The sequence below is a fragment of the Spea bombifrons genome, chromosome 1 (assembly GCF_027358695.1).
Source record: "Spea bombifrons isolate aSpeBom1 chromosome 1, aSpeBom1.2.pri, whole genome shotgun sequence".
Lineage (NCBI taxonomy): Eukaryota > Metazoa > Chordata > Amphibia > Anura > Pelobatidae > Spea > Spea bombifrons.
In genome coordinates, this window is record NC_071087.1 from 47,721,572 (window position 1) to 47,741,779 (window position 20,208).

General features: G+C 37.4%; 1 protein-coding gene across 1 annotated transcript in view; it reads left to right on the forward strand.

Annotated features, from left to right (window-relative positions):
* TACR3 (tachykinin receptor 3) overlaps nt 1-20,208 on the forward strand; it is a 57,294-nt gene that overhangs the window by 19,010 nt on the left and 18,076 nt on the right. Inside the window, exons 2-3 of the mRNA XM_053461536.1 lie at nt 2,076-2,261; nt 3,071-3,221. Of these exons, the coding sequence (XP_053317511.1) occupies nt 2,076-2,261; nt 3,071-3,221 (337 nt within the window). The remainder of the gene's footprint in view (nt 1-2,075; nt 2,262-3,070; nt 3,222-20,208) is intronic.

Below are 20,208 nucleotides of genomic sequence, written 5' to 3' on the forward strand. Positions count from 1 at the left end.
AAGACTAGCTGCATTGTTCTTTTATTGGTTATCATTCCCTTTATATTAGCCCTATTTTGTCCCTATACCTATGGCTGGTAAATATAACTGATATTATTACTTATTGGGTTTTTTTTTATTTCTATCAAGTTTGGGGCTATTATATATTACTCCTTTTCCCCCTGTTTTGGTCACATAGGGCACTGTATTCTTTTTGCTCCCTTCTAGTAATTGCATTAAAATTAACTGCAATGTACATTCATTTTAGATGTATTTTCTAAATACTTAATATTAACCATATCGCTTATAGAGGATCAGTTATTTGTCCCAAAAATTACAATTTAAATACATTAAACCAAAACCATGCAGATGTATTGTGTAAAATAAACAACATATATATATATATATATATATATATATATATATATATATATATATATATATATATATTAATTACTCTTACTGTAATTACTCTTACTGTACTGTACTGTATGACAATGACCGCATTATTGTCCTTTTTCATTTTCTCAAGGCACTTTCTTGCTTTGGTACCAACTGACTTTCTTTTTAAGGGCTGGGGAGGAAAATGGTAGATAACATCAGGACACAAAATTAATTGCCAGATATGTGTTTTGCAACCACTTGTCAGGTTCCATTAGGTAACCTTAGTCTGTTGTCTTTACACCCTGCACCTCAAAACAATAACATTGATTGAAAAACAAAATCAATAGCAGAGGGTAGTTTAAAAAATGAGTTAGTGTGTAGCATGTCTTTCTAGAGATGTGGTTCTCCCACTTTTCTTGATTTCTAATACACTTAGTAGGAATTCATTATTGATACAATTTCACAAATTGTTACCGTTCTTTTAATTGAAAGGTTGACTGTTTATTTTCAAAATGCACTGAGCACCACTCAGAACCCGTATATTGTGATTATTGTTGAAAATCAGTGCATTATGTAGTAAATCCAGAATTAAATTGATATATCTTGTGAATACATCAGTTGTTGTATCGCCATATTCATGTATACGCTGTAATTTTTTTCTGTGAGCTGACTACTTTTCATGGTAACAATGAATTAAGACTTTGGTAGTATTTTAATATTTGAATTTTTGTCACAAAAGTGTTAGTCATAATGAGAGTAAATTTGGTATCAATTGCTCAGGCATAACAACTTAGCTTGTCATATTTTGTTGGTGGCAAAGTTAAAAATAGGTTGAAACTTTACCTTAATATCAAATGGACCAAACCCAGGGAAGGATAATCCTTGTCCAACTTAAGAGTACTGACAACACATAATAGTTTTTTGTGATGTGTCAGGGTCCGCGTACTGAACCCCGGCAAAGTTACTCACCTGAGTACCTGCTATCCACGGGTACCAGATCCAGCTTCACTCCTCCACTTCCTCCTCTGCATCCAGAGGGCGCGCGCCCTCAACAAACTTTGTGTCCCCTAATGGAGACAGCGGGGAACTCGCACCGAGGCAGGGTGTCCACCGAGCAGCAAGTGGAAAACCCAGCACTGAGCAGTGCTTAGTGCTCAGTTATTGTGCCGAGTACTGCTGTTTCATTGTGAATTATATCTTCCTATATTCCCGTGTACCGAACCTGAACTCATTTGGACTCGGCTGACCTCCTGAAACCTGACCTTGGCAACTAAAAGTCTCTCTCTCTGATCTTTGTGCACCAACCTTGGCTGTTGTGTCTGGACTCTGCTAACCTCCTTGTTCCATACCCTGGCTACTTAATAGCTCTTTCTGATTCCTGTGCTCTGACTCCGGCTATCTCGTGTCCTGCATCCCTAGACATGGTAGACAAGATTCTCTTCCATTTCAGTTAGTTGGGTGTTATCAAGGTAACTTAGCTGACAAGACGAAACCTTGTCAGTCCTACCATATTCTTAAATTGATATTATTTATCTCAGCTTTAATGAAACTACACCTACAGTCAATGTAATAGGAAGCCACAGTGAGATCTTAAGTTCTGGTTTTGCTATAATTCTCCTACTCTGTTGGCTGGCAAAGTGTGTCTGAGTATTATGATATTCTAACAACCCAAACAATGTATATTTCTGAATTTTATTTTATTATTTTTATAGGTATATGGCTATTATTGATCCTTTGAAACCAAGATTATCTGCAACTTCAACAAAAGTAGTCATTGGAAGTATCTGGATATTTGCATTCCTGCTTGCTTTTCCTCAATGCCTCTATTCCAAGACCAAAGTAACACCAACCAGGACCCTTTGCTTGTTAGCATGGCCAGGATACGAAAAAAGAATCACGTATGTCTGTTTGTTTGTTCTCACTTGCTGAATCACATAAGCAGTCCTTTAAGTGATTAAATGTGCTGTTCCACCTAGAGTGGATCTTAAAATATCCCAATATAAATTCTGCATCATATATCTTCCCTAATACTCCCTGTCTCTTAAAAACTGTACTTAAATGTCTATTGAACAAATACAGTTGCCTAGGAACAGAGTCCAGATATTCCTCCAAAGTGAAGCAGCAAAACTTTACAGGTCCTAATACATTATGTGATGAGTGAGTGAGTGTTACTGAGTGAGGTGTTTTGTGTGATTTGTGTTATAGGTGTGATATGGGGTAGATGGGCCTTAAAGGTAACACCCCTTCTGTGACCGGTGAGTGAGATAGGCAGGCTAAGCAGTGAAGACAGACAAGAATTAGAGGCCTCGCTAATAAACAAGAAAATACATCAAAGCTGTATGTATTAAAAAGGAATTTGTTTGTTTAAGATACGATAGTACTGCATAATATAAAAATCTAGGAACGTTGGGGGAAAAAACATCCATGTGGAACAGCACCTTTAAATTAAACATACCATGTAACTTTTACAATCATAAAATTGGTTAGTTTTCTTAATTTTAATATTATTAAGAACTAGTGTACCTATACAAAGTATACCCCAAGTAATAATTTATTTGAGATGTTGAAATGAAAAAAAAAACACTGTACACATGAATTATTATGTGTATGTACAAAAACAGGTGTTTGTTAAGCATATATAGCATACTTTTATTTTTTTTAAACTGTATATGCACTAGATGCTCATTTAATGTTTTGTATATAACAGGTACCAAATTATTGTAGTTCTACTAGTATATTTCTTCCCGTTACTTGTCATGGCCATCACATACACCATTGTTGGAATTACACTGTGGGGAGGAGAAATACCCGGAGATACATCGGATAAATATCACGAACAGCTCAGAGCAAAAAGAAAGGTAAAGTGCATAATCCCTCATTAAGTCACTTCTTTTTTATTCAGTGATCCTTGTATTAAAATGGCAGAATGTAAAAGTATTGAAATATTATGTCTGATAATACAAAAAACATCATATGCTTACTTCTTACCGTTGCTCTTCATTCGTTGAAATGGAACCTTTGCTTTCCCCTGCTGCCGGATTCCTGGCTAGCACCACACACTTTGAATACAGGCTCCAATTGCATTGTACCCTAGTGGCTGGGTTTAGAACAGGCAAATAGGTCATGAATTTGAATAAGCTTAATAAAACAATTAGATTACACTGTCCTATTAACGTGTAGGTTTCATAATAAAACATCCTGTTAAAATTAAATACATTTGTACAGGGGCGTAACTAGAAACCTCAGGGCCCCGGTGCGAGAATCTGTCAGTCAGGGGGGCCCAAGAGTTGCCGAGCGGTCGTTTTCAGCAACCGCTCGGCACCCCTTGGGCCCCCCTGACTGGCAGAACTCCAGGGCCCGGTCGCAGTCGCGACCCCTGCGACCCCGGTAGTTCCGCCACTGCATTTGTATTACATTATAAAATGTTTTAGCATGTTTGATACAAAATGATGAAACATAATGATGGCAGTAGTAAATAAAAAAAAAATGAGTTCATGAAACAAATGTGAAAGCGTGTTAAATGTCCAACCATCCTCACAAAATACCTCAGGTATTTTCCGAAATTACTCTAATAACTCTGGAAAGTTCTGTGTGACAGCAAGAGTCAAATAGAAGTCACAGGAAATTTCTCATAATAGAGTAAAATGAAGTGTAGAATTCCTCAGTGTTCTTTAATTTACGTTACTTTTGGTAACAAAAAATGACTCTAAGAGAAAAGCTGCCATCAGAAATTTTTGAGCCTAAATTTAATTTTAGGGCCCAGGTTCCCTATATATGTCACATTAATCCTGTTCTATACAAAAGCCAGTTTCCCTGGCACCTACCTTAGACAAGGTCTCTTCCTACCCCTGCTGAGCAACAGGACATGACATCCCGGCACTCTACGCATGAACGACAGACCACTGAGCCTAACTTCTGAGGTGGGGAAACTGTTAATGGATAATATTCAGGGATACATTTTAACTTATAATATCGTTAATAAGAGTCAACATGGCTTTATAAAGGACAGATCATGTCAGACTAACCTAATTGCATTCTATGAAGAGGTGAGCTATAATATACACAAGATTGTTTTTAAGATTTTGCAAAAGGGTTGATAAGGTTACTGTACAAATTAAAAGCGGTTTAGACAGCATGTCTAGCACCTGGATTGAAAACTGGCTTAAATATACAGTTTAAAGGGTTGTTATTAATACAAAATTCTCCAATTTTACAAAAGTGGTAAGTGAAGTTCCTCAGGGCTCTGTGCTAAGCCCACCATTATTTCATGTTTTTATTAATGATCTTACAGCGAGTACTTAAAGCTATGTGTCAGTGTTTGCAGATGAAATAAAATTAGGTAAAGTAATAAAGTCTGAACTAGATGTTATTCCCCTGCAAGGAGATGTTGTCATATTGAAAGAAAGGGACAATGCTAGCCACTCTGTGATGACCTAATCACACTCATTAACAGGACTGTGTAAAGAGCAATTTGAATTGAAGAAAGGAATTTTTACTTTAAGCAACCAAAAAACCTATAAAGGTGTGGAATTCACTAATCACTGATGTTATGTTACCAAATTCAGTAGATGCATTTTTTAGCAACTAAGAATATACAGGGATATAATTGGTTATAAGGAGACGACTAGATATAGATTGTTGATTAGAAGTCAGATTGCCATTTTGGAGTCAAGATTTTCTTCTTTTTGAGGCACAATTGCAATAGCGCTTCAGTATGGGTTTTTTGTCTTCTTCTGGTTTTATTTAGCGGACTTGTTTTTTAAAAACAACATTACTTTGTTACTACAGATACTACGGAGGCTTTTCCATTATGCCGTCATACAGCTCTACTGGCTCTAATGGTGGCCCTGGTGACAAAATCCAGTCTTTTATTTTACTGTTTTATTATTTGCCATGACGTAGCATGACCTTAAAAAATTATTGATGATTTCATAGGATATTTATAATTCCACTTTAACGTTGTTCATGCAAAATAATATATTAACCTTTTTTTTCAAGCAGATTATATAATTATTTTCAAACTCACCAGTTGGACAGTTTAAATCACAGCCTTTTGGCTTATCATGAATCTATGGTATATTATATTTAATGCTTAAATTTAGCCGCATACTTATTATTCTTCTTATCTAAGATCTAACATACATTTTTGTTATTATAATTCTTTTTAACTTGGTAATTTTAAAGAGCAACGTCTTACACAGAACAGATCAGACCTTAGAAATAATACTTTCAAGATATTATTTAAAAAATAATGCAATCAAAATTTTACTAAGGTAGATCACTTCCTTCTATGTAAAGCTATCTCATTAAATTGAAAGATGGACATTTGAACACACTGTTCAAACTGAAAAGGTTTTTGTCTTTTCAGGAAGACAAAATGTACTCATTAGATAAGCCATACAATTAATGGTAATATTTCGAATGGTACGTTTTTGAACTTTTAGATGTCTGTGATACCTTTTAGAGGGCCAATGTGCAAAGAAAAAGATGTAGTTTCATGGTCTCCTTGGTGAATTCATTATCACATCTGAAGAAAGGAGAGATTTCTGAGGTCTTGATAGTTCGTGTGGCCACCACCACACCACTCTCATTGACCCACTAATTTTATTACAAAATCTTCTCCAACCGATACGTCAATAAACATACATTGTAGTAAAAAAAAAGTATCTCATTATTTCATTACAGGGCTATAGCATCTTTGGGACATGTGCCCCAGGTGCAGCAAGCTGTATGCGTGTGAAACTGTAACTCATCTTGTTTTTAATCCCTGATATATTAGTGAGAGAACATACCATTGGTACACCATTCTGACACAGAAGAGGCTGCCCTGCAGCAGAAGCAGACCTCTTTCTCTATGGTCCAACTATTCTTGTCACTGATTAGCTACTTGAAGAAGTCAATCAGTAGCAGTATTCTTAACTCGCATGGGAACAAAATCTCACTTTAACCCTACACACCCTTTACACAAAAATAAGTATATGTATATAAAGTGGAAATCCATATTATTTTATGCCTTGAAATGGCTCACTCTGTATGCTGAAGAAAAAGTATATCTTCTTCCATCATAAACAACTACTGTTGTATTTACTAGGAAGCTTTTAGTAGCAAATTCTTTAAAAGCATTTTAAGGAGTACATTAGTTTTTTTTGTTGACCTCATCATTTACAGGGTTCCAAAGCATCCATTTTCATGAACAGAGCTGTACAAATCTTCTTATGATTTTTATCTCTAGGGTAATACAAATACATGTGCAATACAGTACAAAGCATAAGTGGTGTCATCGAAAATTGTAGGGAAAGTATGAAGGTGAAATATAAGTAGCACCACACACCTACATGTGGGTTAACGCATCTGCTAAATAAGCAAGTTATCATACAAGTTTGCATTTTTTTTATATTAATACAATATACATAAAAATATAAAATGTCCTTTCCATATTACCATAAATGAAAATATTTTCCAAAGTCCTTTGAAAAATATGAAACCTTAAAACAATAAAAATCATTATAAGTTTTGAGGTTGAATATTTACAGATGAATCCATAGAGTTCCTGTCACCTAAACTGCAAGCAGATGTATAGATCACAGTGAACTGTGACACTCAGGAAGCACCATTTGCAAACATCCTCCACATGGTAATGTTGCAAATTATGGACACGGACAAGTATGCTTTTTTTCCCTCTTAACTAATGTAGTGCAACACATTTGTTAACATAGCCTCTTCAGTAATTGCATAGATTGACTTCTATGCTATAGAAACCTTGTTGGCACTTTCTTTTTCTCACACTCTTTCATGCTCTCAGACTCATTTCTGCACCTCTCTTTCTCGAAGAATCAATCTGCATTCTGACTTATTTTATTACTAAAATCAAATGGGCAGCACACCTCACGGGGATAGCCCCTTACGCATTCCAGAAGAGGGTGTGCATTAAGGCTCTGCCCTTTTGCAGAAGCAAGAATGGGAGCCACTTTTTAATGCAGTAGATCTAGCCATTTCTCTTCCAGACTTATACTGCTTCATATCACGGACGGCTGAACAAAGGTTCCTACAGTCATTCCAAATCGACCTAGGCAATCTCCTTTTCTCCTACTGCGAGAATGCTTTATTGCCCACAACCACCTTCTTAACGGCTTCTTTCAGAACCTTACCAAACAAGATATTACCTTCCAAAGGAATGGTACATGGGGTGTCAACCTTGGGTGAGGATGACCATTGGAATCTTCCTCGCTCACAGACATAGTTTGGATATCTGTCCTTTGTTAAACCCCTTAATTCTATCATGGACTAGAAAAGAGGTGCACTGCATCTTAAGGCTGGCAAAATATTTGTCAGATACAGATGAAGAAGGAGGCTAAACTGAGATTCTCAAAATTTATCTGATAGCATTAATGAAATGATCAATGTGCTTTGCTTCCAAAAGTTCATGACTCTCAACATCCTCCACAGAAGAAAGAGATGTAGCCAGTCTCTTCGAATCTTCTGAATCTAATAGGAAATGAATGTCCCTTTCCTGGAAACCATGTGTAGGAGGGGCAACTGCTTGAGATAAGCGATCTGTGCAACTCTGTTCTATTGTATGTGCATCACAGGCAATATAACGGGGCTGTATGTCCTTTTTCTTCCTGCTGGTTCTTTGATTCTGGGCTAGGGCTAAAGAACATGGCTCAAACTATGATTAAGCCTCACAGTTAAAACATGTGAGACTTCTCTCCATTGGCTTCGTTATTATTTTTTTTCAATGAACTTCATATTTTTATATTAATTGGACTACTGTGGATTCATCAGTTGGAGTATGGAGATGCATTAACTGCTCACACTTATTTCTTCATTGCTATGGCTCAAATTATACCCAGGGAAAGCACTCATTGAAAAATAAAAATTTTCTTACCTATAGACTATTTACTAGAGCAAACAATACATTTTCCAATTTCATTGCTAAAATTATCATTAATGGAACTTAGGAACACTTATTTTTTGCAACAGTTAACTAACTGTGTAACAGACTACAATAAAAAAGGTGTTTGTCCAGCTGATAAGAGGGCCAACAAGAAGCTACATGTGTATGTCCTGTATGTACAGTACACAGACTATCTCACTTATACTCAATTGTCATTTTCAGCAGGATCACCTCTTCTTCTCAACATTTGCCAGACTTGTGTGCATATGGAAAATTGCAGTTAAAACAGGGATTAAAAACTAGCATAGGACAGTGTTGGTAACGACTAAATATGGATAAAGTTTACCATATATCTAATTTTTCCCAGAATTCATAAGGTAGAATAATATGGCTTCTGGCTGGATAAAATAAGTTATGAAAGAGTTTACACTTTGCTTCATACATTAAGTGAAGTTCTGTAGTCTAACCTAAAACTATATTCCACAGAGTTTAAAAATAGGACATCTATTTATCAAAAGTATTTGTGCATCATCACATACAGGTCTCAATAAATGGAAAATTTTAAACCTAAACAAATACATCTTATTGCTAGCATGCATTGGGTTTGTTTGCATAATATTTTTGGCTTATTTAAAAATGAAATTACATTATGTGCTACTTGAAAACCAAATCATACAATGTTTTCCTATGTGTTAATATGTATGCACAGTATGCTTCAAAAAACTCAATTCCTGGCACATCTACATACTGGAGGTAGGGAATTGCTTTCATCAGTTCACAGACTCAGTAGTAACACGCCACTTAAGATGTAGATGAAAGCAGCAAGACACTCCAAAAACATAAGTCATGAGTCATTCTTCCTATTTTTGCATGTTGACTGGTTTGTTTTCCTTGCTGGTTCCTAATGTTGTCTAAGGCACAGCACTAAAGTGCACAGATTTATTTAAAAATACTTGAACACTTAATTTTTTTAATGACAGATCTGATATAAAAGATGAGCATTTAAAGATCGCAAGGTAAATAAACGAATAATTGTTTGAACCTGATGTACAAGATCATGAATTGTGGGTTTAGATGACCTTCATTTTTAATAAAACAGTCAATACCAAAGGACATGTATTTGTACATTTAACATATGCTGTGTTTTTGGAGTACTCCTTGAGGTCTGTTCATGAAACAGCAAGTACATGCGAGTTTGCAAAAAAATCTAAGTTTGAAGCAGCAATGGGACTAACTTGCAAATAAACTACTGCCATCTGGCATTTGCATTTGCCAAATATTCACCCAACGCACATATTCATTAACCTACAAATTACTTGCTAGTTACAAATGCAAATTAGAATAGTTTTAACTCACATAGTTGACTTTGCATCTCTAGTTCTCATTTAATCACTGTAAAACCTGTGCAGTTTTCCAGCTATCGTAAAGGGTGATGCAAGATATACTTAGTGAGCTAGAATCCTGTTTTAAGTTACATTTACAACTCACAAGCGACTTGTGGGTTCACAATTTTGCAAGTTGCTTGCTTTCTTCAACTCAACTCTCTTGCAGTTGATGATATGTTAGTTTGTTTTTTTAAGTGATAATGAGAGATGAGACTAGTGAATTTGGGAGTTCAAGGCATCCTACTACATTTTTTGCTAACACACACCCATTGTTTAGTGAATAGACTTCTTGGTGAATAGACACTCACACGACTGATCTAGACTGATCACACGACTGATCAGGTATACATAAATAATGTATGGACACATAGCATAGCAGGTATAGATCAACAGAAGAACACACAAACCCAGCTTTACATGTATAGATCATTTGAAATTCACATGCACAGATTAAATAAACAGAATCAGACATACAAATCCTGTATTTGCAGGTATACAATAATAATATATGGAAACATAGCATTGCAGGTATAGATCAACAGAATAACACACAAACCCAGCTTTGCAGGTATAAATCAATTGGAATTCATCTAAAAAACTCAGCATTAAAAGAATAGATAAAACCCCCTAAATTACAGGCGTAGATCACAGGTTGCACACTGGCTTCCACACTGCTTATATAGAACCTGACCAGCCCCCAAATTACAAACATAGGACTTGCCATCTTTGTCCCCAAACAGCCCAGCATGAGTCAACTTTGTCCCCAAACAGCCCGGCCTGTGCCATCTTGGTCCCCAAGGCTTAAACACCCTGCTTGTGCCATCTTTGCCTTTCCACAAATCAATTATACATCTATGATATACACACTTTAAAGTCACTCACTGATTCACACTTTCATTCACATAATTAATTCACACAATATTTTATTCTCTTACTCATTCCCACAAATCATTTATACATATTCATTAATGCATTCTCACACATTCATTCTCTCACTCATGTACACAATCATCCATGCATTCATTCATTCTCTCACTCATTCAGACAATTCATCCACACATTAATTCACTCTCTCACTCACACACAATTCATCCACACACTAATGCTTTCATTCACCCCTGTCTCATTATCTACCCCCTCTCCCCCTTCTCACTATCTATTCTCCCCCTTCTCCCTTCTTAGAGGCTTCGCGGAGGAGAGTGAGGGTGCAGAGCGACCCTCTCTCTCCTCCGTGTGAAAAAAAAAAGGACAGTGTTTCAGGGAGGCCACAGATTCCGGGACAATTCATTGTATTTTACCGCCACTCATTAAGCAGCCAAGCAGTGGCAAGACATTTTGGATTGTAGTAGAATAAAGGAGATTTTGAAGCATGGCTTTACCTTCTGCCAGATAAATGTTTTCTATTTATGTATTTCTTTTTTTTTTGTTTTGGAAGAATTCTAATTAAAGTTTTCACATTAGACTGTCCATTTAATCCACTGTTAATCCAGTTAGAAACGAAAGATGCTCACAGAGTTAAAAGGTCTCTTCAATTCATGTAATAATGAATGAATGCCCCATTCTCTATATTAAATCATGACAAATACTGAAATCACACGCAGATCCTAAACAGTTTGTCCAACAGTGACTTAAATGCTAGAGGGGATAGCAAGACTTTTGAAATATTTAAGAAAAGCACTGTGGCTAAAATAGCTGCTAAGATTAAATTTCAGTAGTAAGATGTCTCCCTATTTTCTGGATATTTGGTTTTGCTAGACTTAGAGAGAGGGTCTAAGAGGTTTTTGGTATCCAAACTGTGTGTTAAATATTCTCTAAATATTAAAGCAAAAGTATAAAGGCAATTATAACAGTCGTAGAAAACACAACAATAGTCAGTAGATAAATGTTTTTAATTATGTTTCAAGCTGTGTGGGCAGCAAGTCTACATTTGAGAGTGAAGCATTCATTGGAAGTTCTTGAATTGGAGAGCTGGTGATTTTGGATGCATATGGCAAAACTTGAAGTACTTGTAGGACAGAAAAATTAGATGCTGCCAAGAGGATTTCACTCTCTGTAACCCTGGCTAATTTAGTATACAAAGAAATCTACAGGGGCTTTTTTTGGAAGTTAAGATTGAACTATTTCCAGACTTTATCATATTGGAAATGTCAGTTTGCTAAGAAGCCAATGCATCTGTGGCACCATTGTTGTTTTACACAAATTACAATTGAAAAATACATGACAATAAACAATTTAATATATACATACCTGAAACTGGAGAAAAAAACCGAAGGAGAATGCACTAATTTGTACAGATAAATATTTATACATAATGTGCTGTTATTTCCAAGTTAGATTGAACTAAATAATAATAATCTCCCCAAAATAGGTTGATCATAAGGAAAATAGAAAGGTCCTCTATATAGAGTCACATGAAACACTAGAAAGGAACTTGGAGTACCATTCGGGAGAACATGAAAACGAACATGAATGTTGCGTTTTCTTTTGTCAAGCCGAATAACGAACAAACGAATATGGTGGCGGATAAACATACACAAATCTTTGTTTCTTTGTGTTTGGCTATATACTAGGCAAGACAAAATCCCTAAATATGCCCTAGCTAATCTCCCTGGTCTGGGGGAGCCATCGGCCATCTAAGGGATTTTATTCTAGACACTTGAAAGCCCACCAGCCCCGGAACTTCATTGCTCCCCTAAACTGCCATAACCCCCTTGGTGACCCATCTCTTCATCCCAGACTGTCTGGAGTGAAGGGTTAAGTCAGCAGGGGAGTAACAGCAGCTTGGGGAGGTGACATTCTAGACACCCATTTGAAGGCCAACCACCCCCTTAACTTCATCCCAGACACCCCCTTGAAGGCCCATCAACCTAGAGACGAGCATATATTTAAAAAAAATATTTATTTAATTGTAATGTAGCTGGTGGTGAGTTTGTAAGTTACATACAAGGAATGTATGTTCATATGCTCGTTCCCGGTACGTTTAAGTTAGCTGTCTGATGCTATTTCTATTGCATTTCATGAGTACTTTGTTCATTTTTTTAAACAAGAATAAAGCGAATAATTTTACTTACCGCATCGTGTCGGATATATAGTATCTTATTGGAGCATGGATCTGAGATTATATTTTGTTTTTCTTTATGCCGTTGCATCGAATATAGCAGGAGTAGGATTCCAGCTGTCTTGTGGCTCCTGGCGTTTGATAGTAACTGTGGTTCCTGTGTCAGTTTGTTCAGTCTGCTGTTGGGTTTCCACCCATTGCTGTTCTTTAAGTTACATACGAGGACATGCAAGTTCACATGCACTCGCCTGTAACTCTATAAATTTGAAGTTGCAGGCACTCACAAGCCCTCATAAACAACTCTCAAATGAGTGAATCTGAGAGTGGTTTTGCACGTGTTAGCATGCTAAAACATGTGACTGGAGCCGGTTGAGTTAACCCAAAGGATGAACATGCTTGTGCATATATTATGAACTGAAAATACAAAACAAAGGTGACTATTCACTAGTTAGGACACAAGTGATAAGAATAATACACATAGATAATAGATAATAGCCCTTGGTGAAGCTAAATATAAACGCTTATAGTAAAGTATCTTACGAAGCACTGCTCTGCAAAATGTCAAGCCACACTTACCTCAATTTCAATTCACATAGGAACTGTCAGTACCTGATGTTGCCTTGAGCAAGGATTCTATTATACTTGATATATAATACAACATAAATGCACTTAAGCATTTGACGATCTCAAATGACATTTTCTGACTTATAATAAATAAAAGGCTGCCATTGGCTATTTCTGTCCCACAGAGAGAAAAACATTTACATTTCAGTGGTATGTTAGAGAGCTATGTAAGATAACATTCCAGATAGTAAATGGGTTACTCCAGATAATTCATTTTTGTGTACCTTCCATTCCACAATAATGATGTGAAAATATAGCTGGTTCTAAAGAATTAATTCTAACTCAGAGTGGACATCTTAAAAGTGAAACCAAGTGTTGGTTATTCTTTTTTATAACACAGTTACGTCAAACAATAGCATATCAGAAAGTGAAAGTCCACAAAGAGGCCAGAATAATACATATAAATTTGGGAAGAAACAGAGGTGCAGAAACGCTTTCTCAGCGAATCTGTCTGCATTATTCTGGCCTCCCAGTGAATTTGCCAAAAGGGCGAAGCCTCTGCGCACCCCCCCCCGCCTTTTCTTCAATCACTTTTGTAGAAGCTCTATCTGTTGCGTTGTGTAATCTTTTCAATGTCACTACCGTGACGAGACGCCCTGTACCCAGACTGGGTACTCCCACCAACTGGGTACTGCTTCCTGTCAGGACACCAGCGGTTAACCCATTCAGCACCAGACAGAACCAGTGTTGTAGACAAAAGAGGGATACCGCTGCACCAGAGCTGTGTTGGCGCTGTGGCTAGCCGTAGCTTAGCGTACTCAGCACATGTACTTTCCTGAAAAGGACACCCCAGGTATCAGACATCACCAATGCTGAGGTGAAAGCAGGACTCAGTTTTATAGAAAACACACCAGTTTTTAAACAGTACAAGGGGAACATTTACATACAATAGTCACCGTAAAGCACACATAGTTCTCCATCAGGCCCTCCTTGGCACAGGGCTCAGTATTTGCACTCAGCCCACCTCATCCCAGTAGAGGGTCGCTATTGTAGTCTGTGGGAAGATGGTAAACGCGGCGGTTCCCTGACCTTTGGCTGAAACCTGCGGGATATCAGATCTTCAAATACTAGCCATGGAAGTCTATATCCTGTAAGTTCTCACCTGATGGAAAGTAAAATCACACATAAACCACCTCCCAAAATGCAGGTGCCCCAAATCTGCTTCCGAGCTCCACATTCTTTAGAGTATCTGGCACTTGGGGAAACGTGGCACTCTGTTCCAGGGGTAAGAATTTGTCCCAATGGACCCCTGTACCCACCTCCCCAAAAACATAGTCTGTAGGAAGGAGGCTGTCCCTCAGGCCCCTCCATGAGCCCATGGCACCGAGGCTTCTGTGACAATTGCTATAATGCTCTCAATAATATTTTCATATGACTTAAACCACTGCCACAAAGTGGTTGGCAGAGGAGGTAGGGAGGCATTTAGAGAGAACATGAGAGAGAGTGAATGAAAGTGCGAGATAATGTGAAAGAGCATGAGAAAGTAAATAAGAGTGAGTGAGAAAAACAACAAAATGCAAAAATGAAAATTCAGGGCTCTTTGTTTGCTTTGTTTTCATTTGTTGTGTTGGGGGTCCCTCCTCCTTTTTAGAGATTCATATGAATTGATGAAATTGGCAAATTGCATTGAATTTTCATAACATTTGAATGTGAAGGCACAAGTCTAGTAATTAGCGGTTTCAGCTGTACTGAACGAATGGCCTTTCCTATATAAACAAAACCTCTGCTACTGCTCAATATTTCACAAATTTCAGAGATATGTTTGCAAGGAGCTCAGTGAATGTAAACAAGGTCAACAGACAATTCACCTTTTTATATTTACCCTTTCCAATACTAATCCTCTATGCTTAATGGGTCTTTATCAGATTGTATGGCGTGTAGATTTGCCTGGCAATGGTTCTGCCTGCTCTAGGTCAGTGAATTTTCCTAATACCTCACATATATGAGATTACAGGGAGCTATGGTAAGCCCAAGAAGTCAGCCCAACTAGTTGGCCTATTGATATTGGCAGTCCAAAAAGTTCATTGTGCAGTATCAAGCCTTGCCAACATGACTTCGGTAAAATGAGGACATAAAAGGTGGTAAAAGCTTCCTTTCATGCAGAGCAACCCAGGGTGTACCTTAACCCATGCGCCCCTTAAGGCTTTCCTCTTTTCTTTAAATAAAACATCTTGGCTGGACTACTAGTACTCTAAGCATTAATTGAACATTAAAGAGTTTTTTTAGATCCTTAACCTCTGGACCTAGCAGTTTGATCTTTGCACACTGCTTTTAATAGAAGGAAATATTCAATATTTATCTTACTCTCCAACAGTTGAAACCTCTTTAGCTTTGATAGATAGCACAAACACTGGAGGACAGACCAATGCTTGAAGAAAGCTGCCAGCTGTGTGTTAATGTGATCATCACACGAAATGTACAGAACATCACAAACTATATTTAACTATAAACACCCCTAAATGGAAACTACATCAGCTTTAGTATTATTTCATTATTTGAAGCAGTAATGTGTGATATGTGCTTCCAGAGTTGAAAGCATTAATCAGTTTTATTGGTGTATTCATTAAGACGCTTGTCAAAATTAATGTGCTCCCTGAAGCTAAGCCTTTAATGCGTCACAGAAATTACACATTTGTGCAACTTGTTTGTGTATCGTAGTTCAGAATCTGAATGAGTCCGGTTTTGAAAGCATAAATATAACAGCCTTGTCAAAGGATTACAGCTTTCTCTCAAGTACCGGATGCTATATTGGTCTTCAATTATTTTCTTAAAATGAATTTTATTTCCTGACCTTTTAGTTTAGATGAAATTCAGAGGGTTGTTTGTTTCAAAAGCAATTTGGTGCAATATTTTCGGGGGGGGGGGCTGTGCCACCTTCTGGACTTAATTAAAGTTGCATTTTAGGGCTTAGGAAGAAATCTATTCAAAATGGATAGACATCCAGCAGCTTGCTAAGGGAGTGACACTCAACAAGAATTAACATCAATTAACTTAAAGTGATCCCTCGGGGTGAGGAAAGTGATAGGGCAGCTGAAACAGCAGCAGTAGGGCAATAAGCATCCACGTGGGACTAACTTTCCCCCAAAATTGGACCTTTTTATGAATTTTCAGAGTAAGAATGAGAAAGAACAGCAGCACCAGAGAAAGGGGCAGTACAATGTTGCAAGAGCCACACTTCTCTCAGTTTGAATATTAAGTGCCCTATTAGGTATATTAAGTATCATAATTTGGACAGACTTTCAAGAGACTGCCCCACAAGGTGCAAGGAGAGGTGTGTTGAGAGCCGGGATGAGGATGTTGCCTGTCATGGAGAAAGCCTTTTTGCTTTGGACCCTGGTAGGTGGGCATGAAGCTGTTGGGTCACTAAGTAGAGGCTGTACATTGGTATACAGGGGAACTCTACTAATGGTCTCATCAGTGCCATCACATGAGTTTCTCTGTGCCAACTGAGATCTTTGGGGTCATTAAAGAATCCCAATGAGCTCTCTGAAAAAGGGCAGTGTAAAAAAAGAAATTCTACAGCTAAGCCCACTGTTTGTTTTACGGTAAAACCTTTTTAGGCGATGTCACTTAAAAGAAAAAGCGCTGCAAAAAAATAGTCAAAGAAGTAAAAAGGGGCGAAGAAAAAAAACTAAAGAAAGAAGAAGACACAGTAGAAAGAAATATAGAGGCGGTAGTGAAAGGGGGGAGAATGAAGAAAGAAACAGGAGGAGAGAATAATAGAGAAGCAAATGAACAAAGAGTAACAGAGAAGAGTGAAAAGTCAAAGACAGAGGGAGAAAGAGAAAAAAAAGCAAGTGAAGAAAGAGAAAAGGACCGAAAGAAGGGATGGAAAGAGAAATGGGGATACTGGAAAAAAGAGAATGGAGAGGGGGGGAGAAAGCGAGACAGATCCCATGCAATTAATTTAAGGAAATGAATGAGGTGAGGAAAATAAATAACTAAATGAATATAGGCAAATAATGCCTCCGTTTAAATGTATCAGGGGTTAACCGACATCTGAGAAATGTAACAAGAGAAAACTGGCTTTGTTGGATGATGAACTGATGAAAGTTAAGGAGATAATGGCTCCAAAACTGACAAACAAATGGATAACAAATATTCAGAGGCTTTAAACACAAGTAATCCCTATATGCAATTATAGTATATGAGTCCTCGTGGGAACTTCCGATGTTAAAGTTCTCAAAAAAAAAAATTGACAAAAAATTGAAAAGTTGAAAAGAAAATTAAAATCTTCCTGGTATTCTGCGGCTTCTCCAGGTCACTACAGGGAAACGCCGAGCAGCACTGCGGCACAACGCACTCCCTGCCCACGTCCCATCCAAAAATAGTATGTGTCCCACAACGTCAGCGGTACTGCCCACAGGCGTCAGGAAGACCCCCACTGATGTCTGCGTGACCTACGTGCAATGTGCAAGGGGGCTCATGTACTCGAAGACAGAATGTTCCCAAGTATGCATCTCTCCCATCTCCATATTTTGTATGCCCCTAGGTGAACAACTAGGAAAAAATACACATATTGGACATAACACCTTTGCTTGTCAAAGGTCTGGATATGGCAAACTCATGCTTTGGAATGACCCCCTACCTTTGTAAATCTTCAATATTTTATCAGTTTTGACAGTAGAGAAAAAAATCTATGATTACTGTACAAGGCAAGTCAGTGAAAGTCCCACTTTAGATCTCCTTACATTAGCTAGATCAACGTTGAACATTACAGATGAGTTGTAGGTACACATCACAGTGGGTCTATTTTTAAAGCTAGGAGGCAGAAAACCAGTGAAGTGTTAACCTGCAATGTTTCTGGCCTAGGCAGGTCCATATGGAGGAGCCTCCTTAGACTGCATTAAAAAGACACAGAGCACAGTGGTATGACATCATATCTCGGCGCACCATAATGAGGATGGCGGTGCCGGAGGGGATGGCTGACACCCTGCCCTGGATCAGGCCTAGGGCAGCACTAAAGTTAAATACATCTCTGGTGACAACTATAAGAGTACAGATGCTTTGTGATACCTAAATATCCAGGCACCTATTATTTCCACATACTTTTGTACCTTAACTGTTGTACTCATTGCAAAACACAATTTGATGCTGCATCTTCTAGCCAGGTAGTGGTACGTTAGGATTTGCTTCAGGAGCACTTATTTATCAAGCTGTGCAAACTTAATTGGAAAATTACACATTAATTAAAGAATTCCCAATACTTGAAAATGTCAGAAGCTCTCAAAGACTAAGCTGCACTTTGCTGGAAGACATTTACAATCGTTCCGGATTCATTTAATTCTATTATGCAAAACATATACCTAGTATTAGTTGTTTTATGAAATTTGCACATTAATTAAACCTGAATGAATGTAGAGATTCAAATTAGTTCTATCACGTAATGAACGTTTATTCACTAATTGAAATGTATTATGTCATGTAAACTATGTTCTAATATATGATATTTTTCCAGCAGTACTATTGCAAATATAATTAGAACTGTTTCCAATTTTTTTTTACGAATAAAAAAATTGCCTTAAATAAGACTTTTGTATTGATATCCTGAAAAATGTAAAAGGCTGGTCTAATATGTGATACACCATTAATAAAGAATGCATATTAAAGTCATTTGTTAGTATTTTACTATGCAATCTTTACCTGTAAATAAAAAGACATCTTACTTTAAGAAAATGTCCCCATCGTTTTGGCTGCTGTTGAGTAGTGCATGCGCAGTACTGTGCAAGAGGGTCCTTTTAACAAAATGCATTTTTCTTTAAGGTTTAATGTTTGTATGAATGTAATCTAACAGTTATTTCCCAACATTTCCAGTGCCTTAAAAAAATAAATATTGTAGTGCTTGAGTTTAGGAGCATGGCTAGGGGCAGGGCTATTATATCTGACTTGATATTTGTAATTTTATTAGGCATTGAAAATAAAGTGGATATACTAGACTGGACTGCTCCAATAACTATTGCATTTAACAGAATACTGCATTTAATGGGTAAAATACAGTACAATACTGTCTATTGATACTGCCTATTGTGCTATCTCAAATTTACTTCATTAAAAGCATTTTATTAGGTTTTTGAAAATTAATTTATTCTTTCTACTTCAGATTTCAGGATTCAAGTCACATACTCCATGCTATGCAGATGCCAACAGCTTTTTAAATACAGTAAAATGTTTTTCAGTGGTAGTACATAAAAAAATGTGCCTGATTATAAATTTACAATTTTCCCAATGAACCTGTCAATATGGTACATTTAATGACTGCAGCTTGCAACAAGGTGAGAAAGTCCTTAATTTTCTTAAGTGAAGCGTATTGGGAAGCAGTGTGCGATCATCATTTCAAAAGAGTGCTGTGGTATTCATTAATTGGCTTGATATTTTGGCTTGATAGTAATAAACCTCTCCCCTTCGGCCCCTTCTACCCTGCCTGTATCGCATGCATGGACACACATATTTGCACACACTCTCACACTAACAGACATCTATGGACTAACACACACTTACACATGCATACTAACACACACTCATACTATCACATATACACTCATGCCAACCCAGACACAACTCCCTCACCCCATTACCCCCTTAATCCCTCTTCTTGTTCAGAGCCTTTTTTGATAGCTTCTACTGGGGTTACACACCATTACACACCATTACACGCATTACGAGACCCCACAGCATTCCCACCTGTGTAAAGAATTTTGCACTAGCCCGTAAGGCAATTGCCCACCTGCCCTCGGGCCAGCCCAACCCTGGTAACAGTACCTCAGTGCTACCATGGTGACAAACATTCTCTTACTTGGCACATTGTTTACATTATGCCATACCATTTACAAAGGTTTGTAAACCAGTATTAAAGAGGTTAACTACGAAGATAGGGGTGTTTT